The following is a 23,683-nucleotide window of genomic DNA, read 5'->3' as shown; positions in this document are numbered from 1 at the left end:
GATAATAAAACATGTGGGCTTTATTTGCCTTCTCTGCTGACTTGATGAGTCAAAAATGATATTTTATTTTACATATGTATGTATGTGTGTGTGTGTGTGTGTGTGTGTGTGTGTGTGTGTGTTTAATTAATTTGTTTTCATATTTTTGTTTCTCGTGGACCATTTACTTGCATGATAAACTCAATCTATACTACGACTGCTCCATCTACTGGTGATCCATTAAAACATTAAGTTTCATTTGTCCCGCCTTATCTTTAATTCTATTGGCTTAGGTCCTCTGGAACGTCAACACGTACCGCTTCCCTCATTGGCTTAGTGATGTGTCCGTCACTCCTGTTTACGGAAGCGTAACCGCCCACTACAAAGATGGAGGACGATATCTCAGATTTGAGCAGACCACAAATGTACTTGTTTGGTGAGCCGACTTATTCAGACTAACCCTAAAAATATTCGTTTGCACAACCAATTTTACAGCCAAGTTATCATGCACAGATAGCCATTTAACATTTTTAGCGCGGAGAAGTTGGCTAAGTTGCTGGCTAACCTACGTGCCCCTGCTCGCGCCAATTCAGCTCTTTTGTTAGCTAGCCGAGGAGCGCATGGGGAAACAGCAGCTATAGCAAACAGTTAACCCACGACTGTCAATGTGTTATGTATCTTTGTGTATTTTGTTCGACATTTGTGCAAATATATGGTTGGTATAACGCCGCACGTATCGTTTATCCCCAGGTTGTACCCTCAAATCGGACAAACGGGAGTTCAAAATTGACGTAGACGACGATGATACGGAGCAACAGCTGTCACTCAAAGCAGTAAGGAAGACACTGTAATGCACATAAAATAACTGTACACGCTGAATATTAGGTCTGTAACGCGTGTTTTAATTGGGAATTATCATGAGGGTTACTTGTATAAAGTAGCATTTTGTTAACCAATTGAAAGTTGAGAAAAAATGTTTCAATTCTTTCAAAAATATGAGGAGAAGGCAACGAGCAACATAACAAGACATGGAAAAAGTTACAAAAAATGCCTTATATTAAGGGTGAAAAAAAACCTTAAAGCATATACATATATAGATATTTTCTTAAACAAAACCTCAAATATCAAATTATTTTAACTGTTGTTAATATCATTTTGCGGACATTTTTCCAGATTTTATTTCTGGATAATCTTATGTAACCCTACCTTCTTTTTTAAAGGCTGCATGGCAGTTAAATGATGTATTTCTCTGAAGATATCAGACTATTCTAGCAGTTCTATTATTTGCCTTTACCCACATGGTCATTATTTACACATTATTAATGATTTTTATCAAAAGTCCCAAACATATTATTAACTCATTATTAGTTTTCTTAGTTTTGCCCAGCACTAATTTATTTATTTATTTTATTAATCAACAATTGTGGGGCGTAAAAAGTAATATATTATCAAAGCCAAAAAGGATGTTTTAAATATATTTGTATGCCTTAGTTTTTTAAAAAATAAGTCTTTTAAAATGTAAAACTCAAAAAATCTGTTAACCCCAAAATGTACCCCAAAAAATGTCTGGGACATTTACTAGGGAAATGGCAAAACAGCTTACAGATTACTGTCTATTTAATTAATCAATTAATTGTTTCAGTGCCTCAAATAAAGAGATCTTTACCAGGTATTTCAGGAATTTAGATCCCTTCTGGAGACAATAATCTTTTGAGAACATTTTGTAAGGAAAAGAAACCTGAGGTTCATCCATTAAACCTGCAGTTGTCACAGTGCTTTGGCTCACACAGGTCTCATACAGGGTATCAGGAGTAAAAGTGATGATTCAAAGACATGGAGGTGGTGTTAGGGTGGTTATAACGACAGCTGTGCTGCTTTTTTCAGGTGTGTCTGGGAGCCGAGGCTGAGGATAAGTTCCACATGGTGGAAGTCGAGGGCCTCACTTATGATGGAAAATCGACCAAAGTGCCGCTGGTTGCCCTGAAACCATCCGTCCTGCCTTCTGTGAGTGAACACCATAACTGACAGCATTTTGTGACGTATTTAAAGGCCTCATCAATGGTGTACAAGTAAAGAAGGTTGTTGCCCCATATGCAAAATCTATAATGCCTTGTTCTTTTTTTGTACTGGTTATAGTAAAAGTAAAATAACTTTCAGGACAACTCATTCATACTGTGGGAAAATACAAAAACCAGTAATGAAGAATGCGAATGCAAATATGACCTACCTTAAAGGATGCAAATAGTATAGTAACAATGATAATATTGTTTATTTCGTTGTAGTAACCGTATCATTTTCTTGTCTAGATGAGTTTAGGTGGATTTGAGATCACACCTCCAGTTACGTTCCGTCTTCAGTCCGGTTCTGGACCAGTTCACATCAGCGGGCAGCATTTTGTTAGTGAGTATTAAGGCAACAGCTGCTAATACTATCTTTTCTTCTTCTAGAATTGCTGACATACATGTACAAAACATGGCTCAGGTACATCTGATTTATATGCATCACCGTGCAGTGTCAGTAAGCAGCGTTTGCTTTTTTTAGGTGTGAAGGATTCAGAGGATGAAGAGGAGGAGAACAACACGTCACCGGTGAAGCGACCTGCAAGCCTGATGTCTGGGAAGAGGCCTCCGCTGGTAGCTACCTCAGTATATTTTAACTTAAAAAAGAGTTTTTACTTTTATAAAATCATGACATGACATGTTTTTAAACTGTATTCTAGGTTTAGATGATAGAAGGTTAAATGAGGTTTTTAAAAACTTCTCTGTAGCAGTGGTGCGTATTTGATTGATGCGTGGCCACCTTATGTGAGCAGTTTTGTATATTGAGCTTCAAAATTTTTTATCCCGAATAGCATAAATCATATGAACTCTTATGTTTTCTAAATAAAAAATGCATATAACTTACAAAAACACCCCACACAATGTTAATAAGTTGTCAGAGTAAAAGAGTGAATGAATAACTCAATTTGTTGTGAGAAATGTGAGAAACAATCTTAAAAATCTATGGTGACAAAATACACAGGAAACTGTTATTTTGATCTTCAATGCAAACATCCAAAAAGCATACACCACTGAGGTCCTCTAAAAAACTTTCAATTGTTTTTTTTTTTTGATGGAATAACTATTCACTTTTCTTTTAGAAAAAAATAAAGATGGATTCTGACGACGATGAAGACGACAGCGATGAGGATGATGATGAGTATGTTTTTTATGCTTAATTTCAGTGTCCATGCCTAGTCAAAAAAAAAACAACAACAACAAAAAACCCACCTCACAAATGGATCTGCCACATTTACATGTGAAAAAATATGTGATCATTTTTAGCATTTGGCAGAGAAAATGCTGTCATTGCTTTTTACCTGAGGTAATGTTTTTTCTTTTCTTCATTCTTGTAGTGATGATGAAGACGACGACAGTGATGACAATGATGTGAAGCCTCAGAAGAATGTCGGAAAAGAGCTCAAAAAAGTAAGCCCGATGCTTTTTTTTCTTCCTTTTTATAAATCATATTAAACACATCATTTTAAAAATGTTAACTTTGATTGAATTTGCAGACGTAATGGCAGTAGCTGTGGGTTACTGCCGGGCAGAGGCTTTCAAACTGTGAGGTCCGCCTTCCTAGGAGACATGATACACACATTTTTAGAGTCAGGATCACTTAAAGGGACAGTTCACCCCAAAGTCAAAACTACATTTTATTCTCTCACCTGTATTCATCAGTCTAGATTGTTTCGGTGTGAAATTGCAGAGTGTTGGAGATATCAGCTGTAGAGATGTCTGCCCTCTGTCTAATAATATGGAACTAGATGACACTCGGCTTCTGGTGCAAAGTTTTTGGATTATTTTGAGTAACCGGGTCATGACTGACAGTGGCAGAAAAGTGAAAAGCACTTCGGGCTGAATTAATACAAATATCTGATGGTTTCAAATCATGCAATGTGTAATAATGAGGTAAACGTGGAGATATCACTTTACTGCAAGGTTTTACATACAATCATGATGAGAAAATAATATAATTGAAATTTTTGAAAATACAACATGCTAACCTTGAGCTTCTGCAGAGTAGTTTGCTGCACTGATCAGTTTGGGCTTGTGAGACAATGTGTTTTTTTATCTTAAGCACCAAATAATCACACTAAAGCAGCAGGCTAAAATATAAGTCTCTGTCATTCTACATGCAACTTTAATATTTTACTTTTATGGGAATTGTAAGAGGTTGATTCTTTACATATAATTGGTACTACGTGTTTTGAAGTGATAGTTATAGAATTAATTATGCTCTTTTTTAGCTCCTTTATCATGTTTTTATTTTCTATGAGAGAGATTTGTTTATTGTGTTGTTGCTATTCTTACTTTTAACATTATCAAACAAGAAATATTTCTTCTTGTTTATACACTTTGGAGTGTTTTGTACACCCTTTTCTTTGCATAGCTTCCACAGCTGTTAAAACCAAACTAAATATCCTTGTACAGTAGATTTAATTCACCTGGAGTGTTTCCAGTCCCCTGCTGTCCACCAGGTGTCAGGGTAGCCAAGGGCTTGCCCCTGAGTTTTTTCTGAGTAAAAGGAATTTCACTGTGTTGCTGCAGTCCGCCCCGCTCCCCCTCCGCTTCTCCCACATCGTGTAAACTCCCACAGACTGTATCCTATAGTAGCATTTCATTTCAGCAGGCCCTTCCCATTCTTGCACTCACTGACCGTCCACCTTTTTGTATGAGACAAAACATGGAACTTTTTCATCCTGTTCGCTCATGTTCCCACCTGTTTTCCACGAGTAAAACACAGGGTCTGTGTGGCGTAATGATCGGATTTCTCCTCTGTAATCTGCTTGAATTCTCACCGTCTCACCAACAAGACTGCACTAAGTTATCCTACACACACACACACACACACACACACACACACAAAAGTATATATACACACTGTAGACATGTGTACTTACTGTTAATGTGTAAGTACACATACATATTTGCAAAAAATTCACACAGTCTGTGAACATTAGCGATGCACATCTACAGTAGACATGCAGAGAAACACACACTACATGCAGTTTTAAATACACGTGCACACTCACACCAGTTATGGGAAACATCTTCCCCCATTTTTCTGTAACACTGCATATCTTTGTCCCTCTGTCATCCCACTGTTAATATGATTGCTCCTTTTTATCGTCTCTCATGCCATTTCAGCTTTGCACCTGGCCTTTGCCTTTGAACACTTGTTTTGCGTGTTACCACAATCATTTGCAAGTGTGTGGGTGCATGTGTGTATCTGCCTCATTTTTACGTCGGTGTCTGTTTGTGATTTCTTTCTTCCTTCTTTTTTTTTTTTTTTTTAAAACACACTATCCAAGCGTAAACTGTGCCAGGCGAAAGATCAAAGCGGGGCAGATGCACATACCTGCGACGTGAGCGCCGATCCTTGCCTCAGGGTCAGATGACAGCTGAGCATTTCTGTCACCTGTTGATTTATTCTGTTGTCTTCTCCTTCAATTCCTCCACCTTCGTCTCACCGTACCCCTCCCCTCCATGACCTTAATCCTTGTCTTCACCCTGCCTCTCTTTAGCTCCATAGTTATCTAGTTGTCTCATTTTTAAGTAATGAGAGCACAAAACTCCAGAAAGCACAGCTGGGAGATTTTTTTGGACTGCTAATTCAGCAATATGTCAATATAATTTATCATACCCTTTTTGTGTTTTATTGAACTTCATTAATGTTTCAAGTACCAACAAAAGTATGTCCGTAGCATCGTGTACGGACAGTTGGCATCAGATGAATTTGGTTTGCTTGTTCTTTCATCAGATATATTTGATTCAAACAGGAAATCAAGACTTGTATATTGTTTTATAGACTCATAAGATGAAGTTCTAGTATGGCTGCTTGAGTTAAACAACAATATTACAATTACACTGGCATCAACAAATATTTAAGCCCTGATCGGAGCTCAGTTTCAGGTTAAAAAACACTCAAGGTGAGCCTGTGGTGAATTTAATGTTTTCTGCCATTTGTGAAGAACGCTCACGAAGTTGCATCATTTTCAATTCTGTTTAGGACCACACTGGATGTGTGTTACAAAATAAGAGCCTGAGGCATGTGGCGTACGTGTGCTTTGTGTTTAGAAGTTCGAATTGCAATTTGACAGTTTTGCCATGACAAGTAAATCTTACATCATTAATTGAGACAATTATCATAATTTTGGCAGCAGAGCAGCCCTGCAGTGCCAGTGTTGGCATTGAGAACAAACCCAACCAATGTTAAGAAAATTAAATAGCTGATAGTTGATATTTAATGTCCCCATCCAGACAAGTTTATAAGTCTGTAAAATTATATGCTATGATTAATATGCTGTTAACCAAGGTTTTCCCAGCAAAAAGGGAAAAAAAATGTCTGAAAAGCAGATCTGCTCCTTCTCCCTCATAGAGAAATTCTTCCTCCCCACACCACTGCTACATACAGTAACCTTTGCTCTCTGTTTCCTTAAGTGCTGACAAAAGACTAGGGGGCTAGGGCTAGACCGCTGACAGTTTGACTGGTGAAAGAGCAGTGTGCATCAAGATAGCGTAGAGGAAAGAGAAATTTAGTCATATATGTTTGAGCTTCATCCAGGCTCAGATGTGGAGTTTGTTGTGGTGACTAGCAGACATATCAGGATGCTAAGTGTATGTAGCGTCTTTTATTTGTTTACATGATTTGTTAGCTTGTAGAACAGCTGGCAGTGGCAGACAGTCTTAATGGTTGTGAAACACACAGTAATATCTGTGAAGATGTTACAGTGTGTTTGCATTGATTTGGTTTAACTCCAAAAATTGCATGCTTCACTGGGCTTGCTGTCAACACTTTCACTATGCTAATGCACACAAGTCCACTCTACGTTTGAGGTGTGAGGTTTCTTTGATGGTGTTGTGTCAAAGTGTGTTTCAGTGCCAATATGTTAAATAATCGTAATCTAGTTTGCCCGGCGTATACTTGAATCTCAGATTTTAGGAAAGTGCACAGACATCGTCCCCTTCAGAAGAAGAATGTGAAAAAACCTCTCTAGTGACAAACTTTGCACAGATACAAGTCAGACATTTTAGGGGACATAAACATCAGAAAAATACATTTTTGAATGGGGGCGGGGGAGAGGGGCTTTAAAAAGACTCAGTCAAAAAAATACCAAAAAGGCAAATAATTTGTCTTTAAGAAATGCACTAATAGGACGCCTTTACGCTGTAGGAACTTGGCCTGAAACATAAATCTGTAGGAGCTCGGGGACTTAATCTGCATTTCAGTCAAAGACTCAACTTCTCCACTCTTGTGTCTCCTTCCAAATATTACATTAACAACCTAATGACTGTATTCTTCTCTTGAAACAAATTGTGTCACAGACAAAGCCAACACTTTCTAATTCTTAAGTGTTGTACTTAACTTCGTTGGGGAAGCAAAGTGGTTTATATTACTGGTGAAAGACTATGATATAACACTAAAATGAAAGAGGCAAAAACCCGAAGGAATCATAATTATTCTGAATTGAATATACCAGTCGCACACACTGAGGAGCATTTATAAACGGTTTGAAGAAAGCACAATGTTTCTTTGCTTGATTGAGTTCTGTCCTTTGTGTATTACATTCTGATTTGGAAACAAAAGGTCTGCAACCACACTCAAACATCCTTCCAGCATCTTCTGTTACCAGGCATTGCTCTAGGAAATAACATGTGTAATTGCCTTGTAGCAGTTATGTCAACATGGCAATTACACTTCTCGCCCATTCCAAGGAAAGGGTTGGTGCTCAGGAAATGCAGGTACTTGCCTCGGCTATTACAGGGTAATTACGCAGGTGACTGAGAGCAATGGAAACCTGACAAAAAGGCCTCCAGTGAGGAGAAAAACAATGACAAGTTATTGTTCTACTAAGTATCTGATCAGTGACAAATTACCGAGTATTTCTAGTGCTTTTTCTGTCAATTACATACAGACTGGTGCTTGGAGATAAATTCACATCTGATCATGTATAATCTCTGATTTTATTGCAGTAAATGCAAAAAACCTTTTATTGAGATACTTAATCAGACTAAACTATTAACCCTTTAAAAACATGAGCAAGCCGGCCAGATTTCTTTCAAAATCATGCCAAAAGTGAGCAAGAAATTAGCAAAAATTTACAAGAAAATTCCTGAAAATAAGCAAAAAAAAAAGAGAAAGTGAAAAACAAAAGATGACTTAAGAAAGTGGTTATACTCACACACATACGTGTGTGTGTGTGTGTGTGTGTGTGTGTGTGTTAGTATCCATCTATCATCCATCCATCCATCTATAGTTTTTTCTTCTGTAATATAAGTTTTTAATTATAAAAATTGAAAATATAGGTTACTGGACATTTTCCCTTACTTTTCTAATAATATGTTGTTGTACCTCCTAGCTAGTTTTCTGGTAATTTTCTTATGGTTTCTTCTCTTTTTTTGCAGTTTAGCAGGCATATTTTTTTCCAAGTTGCTTATTATGCTTTTTCTCATGTTGTCAAAATATATTAAACCAATTTTCTCAGGTTTCAGAATTTTCAATGAAAGAAAACTGATTACCATCCAGGTGTTTCTTCCTTTTTTTTCAAAATGTTAATGTTTTTCTATTTTAGGATTAAATAGTCTAACAATAGTCTTCACATGCAGTATTGCAATTAGTAATGCAGTCCCCATTCAAAATGTGCTGATTGCTTACACTCTGGTATTGCTGCTTATAGCTTTCTTGACAACTGTGCATTCAAACAATTTCACACTTGACTCTGCGCTTCATTGGGCCCTGAGCAAGACACCTGCTATGACATAGTTAAGTCCCCTAGCAATGCTATAAAAATACACTTAATTTAGGAGCAAAAGCTTACACAAAGTGACATCACTGATGTTTTAAATGTTTTAGTTTGCTAAATTTAACATCTCTGTGCTATTTACTATTGGTACTCAATACCTTTTAAGGTATCAACAGAAATAATCCAGCACCAAGTAGTACCAAAACCTCTCCAGTTAAACAATATCTGCATTTGATGCTTTTTGTACTCAGATCTAGAAAAATAGACTATCTATATGGTTTTGTTTGCAGCCAATCACTGCAGGTCTTCTATGATTTAATGTGATGTGTGATTGGCCCACGACCGCAGCAGCTACAACCCGTACAGTCTGTGGTGCGGCGTATTGACAGACACTTGGCAGTTCAGTCTGCCACCAAAATGTTTATAGTGTGACTGTAGTACTTGCCTGTGGCGTCTGGTGGCATATTATGCATCTGAATGCTCACATTGGTATCAAGTGAAGTCCTGAATGCAATTTTTTAAACGATACCCAACCCTAGTGCTCTCCTGTCTCTCTTAAGTCATCTGTTCTTGAATAACTGTATCTAGCGAGCTGTGCCCAGCATGCCGTTTAGTAGTGTAACAGTTTATAGGATCCCGTCTCAAAAAACTACACAGTGTGTACTTCTAACAGCACTGTTGATAATAAATATGTCCGTTGATCTTGCAAGAGCTTTCACTCGACACTGCACTTGTTTGGGTCTTCAGCGGTACACCCACCAAGTGTGAAGTAAATCTGGTTTTCAAGAAAAATGGACAGACATACGGACAGAGCCCCCCTCCATTTTAGTTAGATGACGACCTTACAGGGGTGAGTGAAAATAACGTGAACAGCTCATGGCAAAAGACTGAAGAAAATTAACCACAGTTGCAAACACTTATACAAATGTGGTTCACATTTTGTTACATGGCAATTATAATTTGTCAGCTATAAAAGAGGCTTGGCAGTCAGAGCTTTGATATGGGAGTTTTCAAAACAACATGACACAACCACCCCAAAGAGGCAAAGGTATTTTAATATCCAACATAAAATAATAAAAGGAGCAGTCTGAATTTCAGTTGCATTGACAAAAAGGAACCACTGTTACAGTTTGAAGCCAACCAGCAGTGATATGTTTAATATGTATAGCTGTTAAAAACAGTAATTGGCCAGCGATCTAAACTGTTTAAACTTTGTAGCTGTGTTTGCAGTTTTCATTCATTTACTTCAAAGTGAGTCAGGGCGCTTTTTCATTGTGTTGATTAAATTTACAGCTGCTTATAAATTCAGATTGGCGCTCCTGCTGTTATCTCACGTTTGGATTTGTTTACTGTGATTTACTGTGATCCATGGTTAATTTAGTATACATTTTCAGAACTTGTAATACAAAAACAGAGTTGTGCATCTTTTCTTATCTTTTTAATACATATTCATATTTATTGACAGATTTTATGAGAAGCGTTTTCCTGAAAACCTAGGCATGTCATATTTTCTTATTAATAAATGTTGGTTGTGTTTTTTTGCTTTCTCAGGGCCCAGAGTTTTCAGTAAAGAAGCCCAACAAGACTCCGGTGAAACAAAACGGCCCTGCAGGAAAACCATCAGGATCGGCGGTCAAACCACAGAATAAGGTAGGTGACTTGTGGTAATTTTGTTAGCTGGTTGACAGCCATTGTACTGTAGAACAATTGTCAGCTGTTCAGGTCAACTAAAAACCAGATTTTTCACCACTGATTACTGGATGGGCAGCACAAATTTACAGGTGCCGTGAAGACAGACCTGTTTTTTTTCCCCCAGATTGAAGCAATTTCGATAGATGGATATTTACTTAACTAGAGATGGGAATCGAGAACCAGTTTCATTTCATTTGAGAACTGGCTACAAATTGTCCTGTCCATTAGAATTGAATGGTTATGAGCATATAGGTTACTTCTTTTATTGATAGCGACATGTTTTTCTGACAGATGCACATTGCAAAACAATGATATCAAAACTTATGCACCTAAGCTGCTGGAAACTTTCAACAAGAAAGAGTCATGGCAAAGAAACGTTCACACTCAGAGATAATAAAAGAGTTGCGCTGACGCTGAAAACCTGTGTAGGTCAGTTTTTTTTTCCACACAGAAAATTGATCTGGAAAAGGTTAGAAAATTGATAAAGATTTGAACCGCTAAGTAAAATTGATAATGGCATTGGTATCAATAAAATCTTCTGAGCTGTGGTCCCTTTACTTAACAAATTGTGTCACATCATGAAGAGAAAATCAATGAAACCTCCACAGAATAAAGAAATGGAGCGCAGTAAATGAAAAACTTCATTCTTCTTTGCGAATAGTCACGGACCTCCTACTACTTACAGTATGGCTGAAGAGAAAAGCTGATAAATCCTGCAAGCAAATGCGTTACATAATGTAGTGAAACAAGCAAGAAAAAAAACCTCTTCAGTCAACTCGATCTTTTCGTGTTGTATTATTTCTGTTCAAACTTGAGCCTGAGAAGACGCAAGGTGTCAGTGATCAAGGGTAATTGTTTGTGTTTATTGGCATTCAAAATTAAAACATGTCAAATAAAAATGAAAAAAAAAAAGACTTGGAGAGCCTTCCCACTCCACAGCCAAGGAATGTGATAAATGCACATTGCAATTAGCTCAACCTGATAGTTAATTTCTTGGATGGAATGTCTTGGACAGCCGCCTCTCAAAACCCACAGCTTGAACTCTGCCTCTCTTTAAGCAAACACACCTGACCTCTAAACAGGTTTCCCGGGGCAAGGTTTAAACCCGCGACCCCTTTGGCCTGACCCCGCCGTCTTGAGTTGCAGCCACCTTTGATGCCCCCTAAACCCCCGTAGCACACATATACACAAGGGAATACAAATTGGCAAGCTCCTCTGCAAGTTTACAAATTTCACAAGGCATGTAACTGTGATTTGAAAAAAGTGACTTGGACAGAAAGTCAGTTTAGATAAGACTTTATGTGTTGGCATGCAAATCCTGGCTGCTTGTATAAACAAATGCAAAAAAAAATCCACTGTACACCCAAAAACAATTTCCCTAATGGGATTAAAAAGGTATTTCTATTCTATTCTAAATGTAAATACTTTTTCTATACGTTTCTGTAAAAATAGTCTTGTGTTCGGATTTCCTAATGTTCCTACTTGTTGTAGGTCAAATGTGTCTCCAGTGTAACTGATCCAGAGGGTGAAATGTATTATTTGTCTGAATCTTCACAGGTTTCAGTACTAGAAAGGTAGCCATGTCAGACACTTGTCAGGGTTGGAATTAACCTTTTTGTCCACCTGCCACTGTGGCTAGCAGATAATAAAATCTACCAGCCACTCAATAGATTACCATAGTTTTTGTGCTATTGTGACATCAGTATGCTAAAGGCACACCACGTCACACACCCAGTGCACATCAGAAAATTGCAATTTCTTATCTGACATCTTGATTGAAAGCTGTGTGATTTTTATCATGTTAAACACTGAGCTGCAGAATTGCTGAATTCCTGAGGCGAGAAAGCGATTCCCTCTCGGGCCAGGCTTCTCGGTGTGTGGGAGAGTGCTGCTAATTCTGTAGTGGCCGTTGTCCAGACATAACACAGTGGCTCTTGAAATGCTCTGGGGGATTAGCCGGTGGGCAGCTGAGCCGGCAAAACCATCCCGCCAGTTTAACTTTCTGGCCCGTGGAGCTTCAACTGCCCCCATCCCCTCTCCACTTCTACACAACAACTGTTCTCTCTCTACAACCTCTTCACACCCCTCACTTCCTGGACACACCTTCTCCCAATTGCTCTCATTACCAGCGTTTGATGTCTGGTGCAGCTTGCGCTTCCAGATGCCCCTGAGGAGCGAGGAAGCGGGCGTGGGTGTCTGTTTTTTCTTTACTAAATGCAGGTGACTGGTCATTAGATTGGCTTGTCAGATCTGTTGCCAGTACCGCAGTTCTCACCTCTCGCAGCCCAGCGTGTTGCTGCACCTCCTTGCGTAACAGGCTCGACATGAGAACCAGCTAACTCGAGTTGTGCTGATCTGAAGTAACTTTATCTCGCAGCTGGTGTCTTTTGATTGATGGGTTTTGGAGAAGGTGATGCCTTCAAGCGCACGTCACGGTCGTAAAGTATATACCACTTCACTCAGGCTTATCCCAAAAGGGTGTGAGTCATTGTTTCAGCGACTGATTGACATGTGTTAGAGCAGGTGCCTGTCTTGTTAGTGCTTATTTGCTTTTTTTGTGTGGATGTTTGCTTCTAACTATGACTCTGGACCTGTTGCGCATGATATATGGCCAAAAGAACGTCTTTACTTAAATATACAGGTCATGGGATTTAAGTCAAAGTCCCCAGTGACCTGACGTTTTCCCAGACAAGGGCCTCTCATTCCAACAAAATGACACTTACCATCCGTGGGCAGACCCAATGAGCAAAGGTGTCGCACCATGTGTTTGCACTGGATTGAAGACAAGACACTGCATCAAATGATAGTGTGCTTGTGATTAAGTTCCATGTCTTGTGGCATCTGTAATCAGTGTCTGGCCCAGATGAAAAAGCTTGCTGGCGTTGTGTGTTTATCAGCTGTTTCAGGTCCACAGCTGTCCCTTGGAAGTAGAGAGCTTCCCATAAATAATAAATACGTAGTACATTTGTCTGGCCCGGAGCCAGCAGCATATGTGCTCTTTTTTTGTAGTGTGGTATGTGTGCGTCAAGGTTTTCTTCATTTTATACCTTTTGATCTGTGCTATAAACTGCAGATCTCTTGGGGACAGGGACAGATGATTGCACTTTTCAAACGAGAGGCAGAACTTATTTTCTCCAGATTGTTCCACCTGTTTTTAACCATTCCAACTCTCACTGTGGTTTTCAAAGCCTGAATTTGCTAAAGGTTTTTGATGAAGTAGATGATAGTAGATGATTTTTCCGCAGTTTTGCCTTTTATTAGGATATCTGTAGGTAGACGGGAGGGTGGGAGAGAGGGGTGATGACATGCAGCAAAGGGCCAATGGTCGAAATCAAACTCAGACCACTTCAAAGACTTCTTACGCACGTCAGTCTACTGGTTAATTTTGCTACTCTACAGTTTACTACACTGCGCACCAATGGGGTCGATCCCACTCATTTGGTGATTACCACTCAGACCGTGGTCCCGACCCAGCAGCTAGCTGTGTAAGACACTGTGCTCACTCTCTAGTCTTCTCCCAGATCGTCCTGGTGAGTAAAAAGATCAGCTTTGATCTGCCAATCCCTTTAGCATTGTTAGCTTTGTTAACACTGTCAGCTCTGTTGGCATTGTTAGCACTGTCAGCACAGCTAGTAGTGCTTATGTAGTTAAAAAGGGTGTTTTGTGACTCAAAATAAGCCATTTACTCACTGGAGCAGCCTGGAGGGATATCTGAGGATTGCCACCGTATTTCCGCAGCAAAGAGGTTACCAGCGGTAATTGCTAAATGAGCTACGCTGCTAACTAGATAATCAGCGAAGACTGGAGCGTGGGCAGTGGGCACTACGTTTCCACATGTTAATGCTGCTGTCCGGCTGTCTGTCAGCGAAGCAACAGAAAATAAAATAAAAGCTTTGACATATACAACACACAACAATAAAATTTCACTACCTTGAATTGATTGTGCTTTAAAATGTGGCGCACAAGCTCAAAGAGTCAGTGCAGTGCCAGACCGAAAGTATTGTATTTTATGTTTTCTGAAAAACTAACGTGTCAGTGACCAGTTAATGGCTGTCAGGCTATCTCAAGCAAAATTAACCGAAACTGGCATCCCTACTACTTACAGTGTGTGTTATTATAAGGAGGAACAGAGACCTGTAGCCTGAAATTATCTCTGCCCTTCTCCACCCACTGAGCTGCTTCACTGCGTTGTGGAGTAATATCATGTTCTGAGGTAGAAATAATCAAGAATCAAAAAGAAAATCTGTTATTGGGCATTTGCTGCATTTGTTCATGAAGTTTTGCTGTGTTTTGTCTCGCGGTCCAAAGAGTTGCTTTATACACGGCTCCTCTCTCTTCTTTCAAATGTGTCTCTGGCTATCAATGAAACCCTGCAATTTCACTGGATTCCACACTGGCTTTACATGTAGGGACAAGCTCTGTGGCTTGTGTAACATGCAGTCCCGGCGTATGGCGTGTGTGTGTGTGTTGTTGTTGTGTCACATTCAGACACTTCCTAATTGAGGACCTCTGGGGCCTCGACTGCCCAGCTCTGAACACACCTGTGAGCCCGCTAGTTCAGTGTTCGCTCTGCTCTCTTCTCCACAAACACAGAGGAGTCTGTATGTGTTGGTTAAGTGCACCTATAATGTCACCAAAGATTATTAGCAAAGGTTGCGTGTGACTGTACTGTTTTAGTCTTGACCATCCATAAAAGTGTGGAGGTGTGATCTTTTCTTGTGGAAGTCATTAATCTGATGTCAGCATAACTTTTAATTGAAAAACAAGCGCATTAGTTGCACTTTGACCTTTGTTCTTTAGTTCAGTCGTTAAGATTTGACATCAAGGGAAAAACACATTTGACAATCTATTACTCATTGGAGAGTCAGGGCTTGCCCTCTCCTGCTTGCAAACAATAAAAACATAATTTGTACCTGATGTATTTGTAGAAAAGATGGTGTAATTAGGCTAGAATTTGTTGTCCTTTCTAGTGCTTTTATCTTCTTCCAGCTGGCTACCCATGCCAAGTCTGTAAACACAGACCCAGACAAAATGGGTCACGATAGGGCTGTTGTCCAGACTGGCCTTTTGGTCAACAAATGGATTCATCACCAATAAGACAGCAGATAACAGATGCTCTTTTTATATCAGACATTGCCTAATGCAGTTTAAAACAGTACATCGGTTGCGTATTCCCAGATCTATGATAAGTAAATGGTTCCCTTCTGTCTCCTCTCTGTGCAACAAGTGTCAGTCTAATGAAGCTACTACATTGTCATATTCTGTGTCCATGCTTAAGTGAAGCTAAAATATGCTGGATACGGTCGCTGTCATCTTATGCCGGTGACGTCATCCCTGGCTAGAGTCTGTGCAGTAGCAGTGTCCACAGTTTGGGCACTCTTGAAAAAACTTAGACCATTCACGAGCAGTGCATGGATTGGCTCTCAAACTGTCAATCATGGTGGAAAATCCTCTTTTTGTAGAATTGAATAACTCATGAAAACCGAACATATCATAAAAACAAACGCTTGAACAAACATCAGGACAATGAGAACTACCTTCAGTGACAGAAACCATCATTGGGAAAAATTCATGTAGTGTGGACTTTGAGTTTTTAGTTTTATGCCCCATCCATAAACATGAGCGTGCAGGCTTTATGACCTGTACTGCAGTCAGACACCAGGGGGCATCAAGATGAAAAGCTATACTTTGGGGGAACTGTCATCTTGTCCATCTGTACAGAAAGTCTTATGGTTGTGTCCTAAGATTCAGTAACACTGGTGCAACATTTTCCATATAATTTCAAAAATTCTTGATTGCAGAATTGAGCCCGAGCCACAAACTATTATTTTTTAATATTTCCGGGATGTCTGAAAACTTCACATTGGCTCAAAGACGACTTATCATCTCTTTTCATTTGGCAGCCAAGAGCTGCTTGCTAATATTGTGTGGGGGGGTAATAGCATCCTTGATGTTAAAAGGCTTGTCAGTGCTCTTGAGCTGGAGAGAATAAGATATATTAGAAATGAGCAGGTGAACTTATTTAATGCCATCTGACAACATTTCATTCTATATTTTGAGAAAGCAATAGTGTAATGCCATTTGATGATTTTTGCTAACAGCTGAATGTAAGATCCTTAGATTTAGCCTCGGGTGTCTAGGTTGGATGCTTTGTTTCTATTTTTTTGTTTGTTTTATTTTGGGGACCCCCCCCCCCCCCGTTTTTCTATTTTCTTATTTTTTTATTTTAATAATCCTGGAGAAGAGCAGTGTCTGTAGTGTAAATGCCTAATTATCTTCATGCTGTATTTGTATAGTTATCAATAATTTCTAGGTTTGTCTGTATTTGCTAAGTTGAAAGAGGGTAGTTATACACACATCACGTAGGTGCAAGGCTATGAAAAAGCACCGTACATGAAGAAGACTGTAATGCCTGCACGCTAACTCAATGCCACACAAGTTTATTTAAGACGTTTTAATCCTGCTTGGATCTTCGTCAGGTCAAACTTTGACCTGAGATTTGAGATGGATCAAAATATTGTCCTAAATACACTTGTGTGGCATGGTGTTTATTTGCTAACAATTTATGCAAACTGACCCCACTCTCTATAAAATGCTTTAAATACCAATAAGAATAACTTTGTGCTAAGCTCAAATGAGAGCTCGGAAAAATAAACTGTAGTGGCGAGAGCTGAAAGAAGAAATAATGTGGCATAATATGAAGCCATCTTTTTATCTACAACTGCATAAATCTCTCTCTATTTGACATATCAATCAGTGTTTCTTATCTAGTTGATGTATTTTTCAAGACACCTGCCCCAGGAAAAGACAAACCCCAGGCTGGCCCGTCTAAATCTCCCTCACTGACTGAGATTAAGACCAAGTTGTCAACGGCGGCCAAGGAGGTAAGGCTGTCATCCTCTTTTGCAAATTACCGCTCTTAATTGAATGTCTGACGCACGGTTAAGCTGATGATTTAATGGTGTTTTTCATCAGGGAAAACCACTACCGAAGACGGAGCAGAAGTTTGAGAACTTCGTGAAGAGTTCATTTAAAATAATAGACAAAAAAGTAAGTCATCATGAATCATTTGATGTATCGTGTACATCACTTGCACATGGTTTTGGAGAACCCTGATTACAGGGCATCTTTGTTTATTTCTTCTACATATTTTGATCTTATACCACATTAACAATTTATTTCATTTTTTTCTTGTGATCTACGCATTTAGTCTCATAAACACGTAGTCATGGGGAGTTGTTTAGTGTGCAGCCACAGGCACATTTACATCAACCTTCATTTCAAGCTTTAAGAGCTTTTGCTGTGATAGATACCCAGGAATGCATTATTGTTCCACACTGTCCTCATACCATACACTGTCCATTATGCCTCAAACGTCTCTCCAACAGAGCATGTTCTCTTTGAATTATATTCATTATGTGTCAGCGGGCTCTTTCGAGATGGAATGGGAGTACACCTGCCAAGGCAAACTCTTTCTTGGTGATTTACTGGAGTGTGTGTCTTTTGTAGCCTTAATGAAGGGACTGGTGGTATGTGGATGGTACCAGTCTCTTTCACATTCAAGGCCTTTGACCAACCCAAAAAGAGGGTTTTTCTAAATGTAGGACTTAAATCTTTTCTAATGCTGCTTGTCATTTCAGAAGAAAAACAACACCCAGCCCCCTGCACATTGTTTTGCAGAGCATGAGTTAATCAGCCAAAACCCTTTGGATTATACCAACCCAATGCAAGAAAAAGTGTTTAATGTTTCTGCAAACCACAGATGTTACACTCGCATGTTGTTATGTATGGGATACACTGAAACTTAACACTTAAGCAAGGCTGTGGTTAACATGTGGTCAAGGTTAAGCACAAAAACCACTTGGTTAAGGTAGTGGTAAGATCATTTTTGGGCTTAAAATACCCAGTTTTGGTCACAATCCTGGCAGGAACTTCAGCAATGTCTCAGCTAGATAGATTCACTTTTTACAGAACCATCTTTGCTAGAAAAACACTGATGGGTCACTATACAACACCTACGTTTGGAGCCTAAAAAGCAGATGAAAACACACCAACAGGTAGGAAAACACCCACAGGTGGAGCCTAAAAAGCTGCTGGAAAAATGCCAGTGGAACTCCACAAAGCACCTGTGTGTGGAGCCCAAAAAGCCGCTGGAAACACTGTTGGTTGACCACACAGCACCCACGATACATGCCAATTGGGTGCTATAAAATACCCCAAATTTGGCACCTTAAAGACTATGGAAACAGACCAAGGAGTCACTACAAAACACCCATGTGTTAACACCGTTTACAGAGAAACAGCCAAGTTTGAAATGTAAAAAACAGAAAAATGTGCCGACAAGTCGCTACAAAATACCAGCGTAAGGAGTCTTTAGCGATGACTCGCCATGTCACCGCGGGTTTTGTTGTTTGTTGGTCTCTAACAGTGGGCTGCAGCTTGGCAGATGTCTTGCTTAGGTGACACCATTCATTATCTACTCCACCTCCAGATGACGAATTCAGATTATATACTATATTGTCACTTTCAAGACACTGACAGGATACGTTTGAAATGAACAACTGTAATGTATTTGAGGTTTGCAGAAATGTACAATGCCAAAATTTTGTTGAGGGGACTGGGCTGATAAACACCACAGACTAAGTGATTCTAGGCCGTGTGTCGAATTGTAAAGCAGTGTTTTCTGTATCATAACATCTGTGTGAAGTCGGTCACTTGAAAAGGCCTACTTTAACATTCATGCATGATCACATTGCAGTGTTAAAATGTTAACTGTACAGTTATGAGAGCAGGTGAAAGCTCTTTAGAGCGGCACGAGGGCTGGATGGACAAGGGAAAAAGTGGGGGTGGAGTTGGGTCGGGGAGCGCTTGTTGATCCCAGTGTGTAGAAACATCTGTGGAAGTGCTTTGGTTTCATCAGCCAAGGCTGAGATCTGTCAGACCTGGAGCACCTAGTCATATACTCTGGTATGTACTGTTGCCCCCACCCAACCCCTCGTTGTTCCCCCAACAGCCCCATCTAAACTCAGCGTTCCCACAGGCGAGACGCACAAAAGCATGTTGTAGTAAAAGTGAGTCATATGTCTAAAGCTGTATAGCACTTCATTTGGAAGATTTATAATATGTCTCTTTCTTTTTTTTCTATTTTGTTGTTATCCCTCTCTCCCCTCTCTGCACCTCCCTCAGGTGGTCAAGGACCTTTGGAGTTTTGTACAAACACTGAAGATTGAGAAGAAGTAACAAACCGTGTACGCTTTGAAGCATTTGTATGTTTTGCATCCTGCAAGACATTTAAAGGCACAGTCAGCGAGATTTCCTACTCGGCCTTATTATGTCATCATTGCTAATGACTCGGAGTAAACAGAAGGACTGAGTGCTGAGAAGAGGTAAAGCCATTTATGATTCAGGTGTTATCATTTTTGTTAGATGCGAAGCGCCTCCTGGAACTTGCTCATTCACGTTTAGCAGACAGGCTTTCCATTTCATCGCATGCCAATATGCACCCCCTATAGGGAAGGAAAGTAAAAGCATCACCAATTAGAACCTGCAGATGTCTTTGCTGCAGGAAGGACATAGCTGCTGCATTTTTAACATTTGCGCCACCTGTAGGCAATAAATGTTGCACCTGCAGAGTTTTACAGCTGCAATAAATAACAGATATGTAAACTGGCAACAACATAATCCAAGCATTCAGAGCCAAAGACAGACCAGACAGAATCTAGTCAAGTTAGTCATGGCTAATATTTTTATATGGTTCTTCTGTTCCTCTGTCCTACCCCTTCTTTTTCAACAGTATCTTTTAAAAATATATATATATTACTACAGGGAGTCACCAAAGACAAAAAATTTCAAATCTCACACATGGAATAAAATATACACTCGTACAGCAGCATGTGGTGTAACCGTCAAATTACAGAAGCCATTCCTTTCCTTGCCTGTAAAAGGGAAGATCGGCATGCCAACATCTTACTCTCTACACATGTAGTCAGTGCAACTTAACATTGGCTGAGCCGGCTTTGAGGTGCTTCGCATCCCCAGCACTGTGTGTCCTCTTTACGTCAACAATGCAATAGGAGATATTGCAGAATGTGCCTTTAAATATCTCTACTGTAAACTGAGATAAATCAGTCCCATTTTGTGTGAATTGAGCAGCACATGCAAGGATGGTCAAGACAAGTGAAATGGAGAGAATAGCAGTATATTTTTCCTCCGAAGTGTTATGTTATTTTTTAGTTCTGTCTGGCTTTAAAAAGCAGTTTTAGCTTGCGAAACATGCTTAGATTCGTCTGGCATACTTGCTCTATACATATTGTACAGGAATTTGTCTGAGGTCAAGATAGCAGTTTTTTTAATTGTCATTCAATTTGGTCATAGTAACTCATGCAGCAGAACCTGCAGTAACTCTTTTTTTTCCTGCAGTGAAAAGCTTCAGCTGCTTATGAAATATTTCACTTTAAAAGAAAAGAATGCATCTAGAAACAGTAAGATCCATTTACGTTCACGGATGTGTGCAGTTGCTGCTGTTACATATCTTCTCCCGTCAATCTGATGAGTTAAGTAAAGAAATGTTTCATCTCGTGTTTTTATCAGGAATACATCTGACATTTCTGGATGACAGCTGTCATTGTTTGGATCAGTGTCCACCAAAGTGGGTTTTTTTTATTTTTCTCCTGAGGTCAGCTATTTTTCAAAAATCATTTTTAGTGGGAACACAGCATGCTCACACTTTGCTACAAACACCAGCAGTGTGAAGAGGTACTGAGCGTCTGTTCTGAGCTGAGTGCTGCATCACAGTGGAGGAGGGGTGTAACAAATACCATGAAGACCAACTGTCACATCTTACATGTAGCCTAGCAAAAATGGAGGATAAATCTGTTAATTTACTGGGGAGGAAGGGACAGTTAACTTTTAATCTTGAGGTGTTTTTTTAATCTTGTGTGTATGTGTCCCTTTTTATCATTCTGTGTCCCCTCTCTATATTCCCACGTTTGCGGGTTGAGAGGAGGAACTGCTGCAGAGAAAAATGAATGCAAACTTTTAGGAGCAGAGTGTGGTGCAGTGTACAACCAGACATGACATATATTTCAACAATGCTGCGACTGAACAGTCCAGCTCCAAAAATATAAAATCAATATGTGGTGTCAGATATTTTGATTGTGGCAGACTGCCACAGTTCAATAATGTGTGAGAATCCCTGCCATGTGCTAAATGCTTTTTTACATTTACGGATATTTCGTATTAAAACACCTTGACGCAACCAAAGCACTGCGCCTCCAAAGCGCTCCCCACTGGGTGTTTCCTGATGAGCGCCTGGTGCATTCAGCTGGAAAAAAAAACACTTTGGTGGACACGTGGCTTTAATGTTTAATGTTTTGAATGCTTTCAGTACATATGTAGTTTACTTGGTTAGATGAACTTGCAGAACCTGCTTACATTATAAACCTGTTGACTGGACTTATTTCAGATGGCATTTTTTGCAGTGTGAATTCATATCAAGCCCATTAACATCTGTGATTACCTGAGAGGGTTTTTTTATTACAGGGATTACAACCAAAAATAATCTGTAGCAACATGATCATCAGAGCAGAACACAAGACATTATCAAGAGTATTATGAGCCCTGTTAAACAAACACAGCTGCCCTGACACTAAATGTTTTTCTTTAAACTAATGCACATACAAAAAGTTACACATCGACAGCTCCAGGACTATATTTACAACGTGGCATTAACACGGTTGTATTTCAGTGTACTCTAATGTGCTAAAAAAAAAAGAAGAAGTTACAAGCCTATGAACACAGAATATCTTATTTATTACAACATAATCATAGGTATATATCAGAAAATGACATCGGCGTATCATCACGTCACCTTTACAGAAACCCCATAAAGAACTCAACCCCATAATTGTTTGCACTCTGTTGCTATCAGTGCTCTGATGACAATAAGCAATCGCTCAGTGCTTATGTGTTTACGGTCCTGTATAATGTCTTTTATGAGCCAAATGTTGGCAGTTGGTTGCCATCTTAAACCAATCAAACAGCTTGGTTTAACCCTTCCCATGTATTTCAGATTCCTGAGCTGTAAACGTATTCGGTGATTAAAGTCGACCTGAGAATTTACCGAAACATTAAATTTTAATGTCAGTAATTTCCACTTTGCAGCGAGTTTTCAGTAGAAGCAGGATTTATTTTGGGCTTGTGTATGAGTTCATGACTGAGTCCTTCATTGATGATTTTTAATACTTCCCTTCTTTTTTCTGTACAGAACTCTCTTGCTTTTATTTCCAGATACGGCAGCTAAACAATTATGTTTTTAAGTGTACGCTTAATCCGCCCTTGCTGATAGCTGGTATTGCAGCTTTGATCTGTTGTCATGAACTTTTATTTGAAATGTCGTGTTCTAGTTTAGTTTAGAAGTGTTTTATTCTGCTTATGAAACCCCTTTTTAAAATGTCTGAAATACTATCCTGGTTTTGTTAGCATGTAATTTTAGCCCTGCTGTTTTTCATCTTCACATTGTCCTTTTTTGTAATTCTGTTATTTTGACATCAGTACCTAAATATGTCCAGATGAAACAGATTGTGAGCTTTGTTGATGACGTGATGCACGTTTAGGGCTCTTTTTTTTTTTGTCATAAAAAAAAAATGTGTTTGAAATTTGGCTTTCAAAAATACAATTTGCAGCTACAAGCATGATAAAACATTGAGTTTAGAACAGCATTATACTTAAAGTTTCTGGATTATTATTAGTGGTAAGTATCTACTATTGTGTTGGATTAAAATAGTCCTCAGATTTAATACTATTTCGATCTAATGACTCTCCGTATTTGCTTTATCCATAATATTGCCTTGTGTCTGTAATCTGAGGAACCCGGTGTCAGACGCCAGCGTGTGGTGAGAGGCATCTTCAGTTTGAATTGACCAGAGAGTAGGCTTATTCTCTGCATATGTCAATGCAAATTAAATTGTAATACACTGTACTATTGGTATGAGTAGATGACGGTTTTGCTGACTCAACGTGTGTCAAAGGAAAGTGCATTTTGTCCATTTAGTAAAACGTTATTGATTACTTTATGCATGACTGCTGACAGTGGAAATTCATACATTCACAGTTTAAGACAAACATATCCATCCTTTTTTTTTTAATTTACCTGTAACATTTACCTGAATAAAGTGAATCCCATTTGGTTTTGAGTCCCACATTTTGAATTTTGTACCTGTAGAGTAA

General features: G+C 39.2%; 1 protein-coding gene across 1 annotated transcript; it reads left to right on the top strand.

Moving 5' to 3' along the window:
• The first annotated feature begins 340 nt into the window (after positions 1 to 340).
• npm1b (nucleophosmin 1b) lies at positions 341 to 23,643 on the top strand. The gene is made up of 11 exons (XM_042493405.1): positions 341 to 415; positions 730 to 812; positions 1,864 to 1,983; positions 2,286 to 2,379; positions 2,521 to 2,612; positions 3,119 to 3,177; positions 3,374 to 3,446; positions 10,316 to 10,414; positions 17,245 to 17,340; positions 17,432 to 17,506; positions 19,643 to 23,643. Exons 1-11 carry the CDS (start codon positions 367 to 369, stop codon positions 19,694 to 19,696), a joined length of 894 nt encoding a protein of 297 aa, XP_042349339.1. The 5' UTR covers positions 341 to 366; the 3' UTR covers positions 19,697 to 23,643.
• Positions 23,644 to 23,683: the final 40 nt, after the last annotated feature.

The sequence above is a fragment of the Plectropomus leopardus genome, chromosome 9 (assembly GCF_008729295.1).
Source record: "Plectropomus leopardus isolate mb chromosome 9, YSFRI_Pleo_2.0, whole genome shotgun sequence".
Classification (NCBI taxonomy): Eukaryota; Metazoa; Chordata; class Actinopteri; order Perciformes; family Serranidae; genus Plectropomus; species Plectropomus leopardus.
The sequence above is the reverse complement of the archived record's forward strand: the minus strand, read 5'-3'. Positions and strand labels throughout refer to the sequence as shown.

Coding starts and splice junctions, on each gene's coding strand:
- npm1b (XM_042493405.1), top strand. CDS start 367: ATGGAGGACGATATCTCAGATTTGAGCAGACCACAAATGTACTTGTTT. Junction 1,984..2,285: donor AACCATCCGTCCTGCCTTCT/GTGAGTGAACAC, acceptor TTTCTTGTCTAG/ATGAGTTTAGGTGGATTTGA. Junction 3,178..3,373: donor AGCGATGAGGATGATGATGA/GTATGTTTTTTA, acceptor TCATTCTTGTAG/TGATGATGAAGACGACGACA.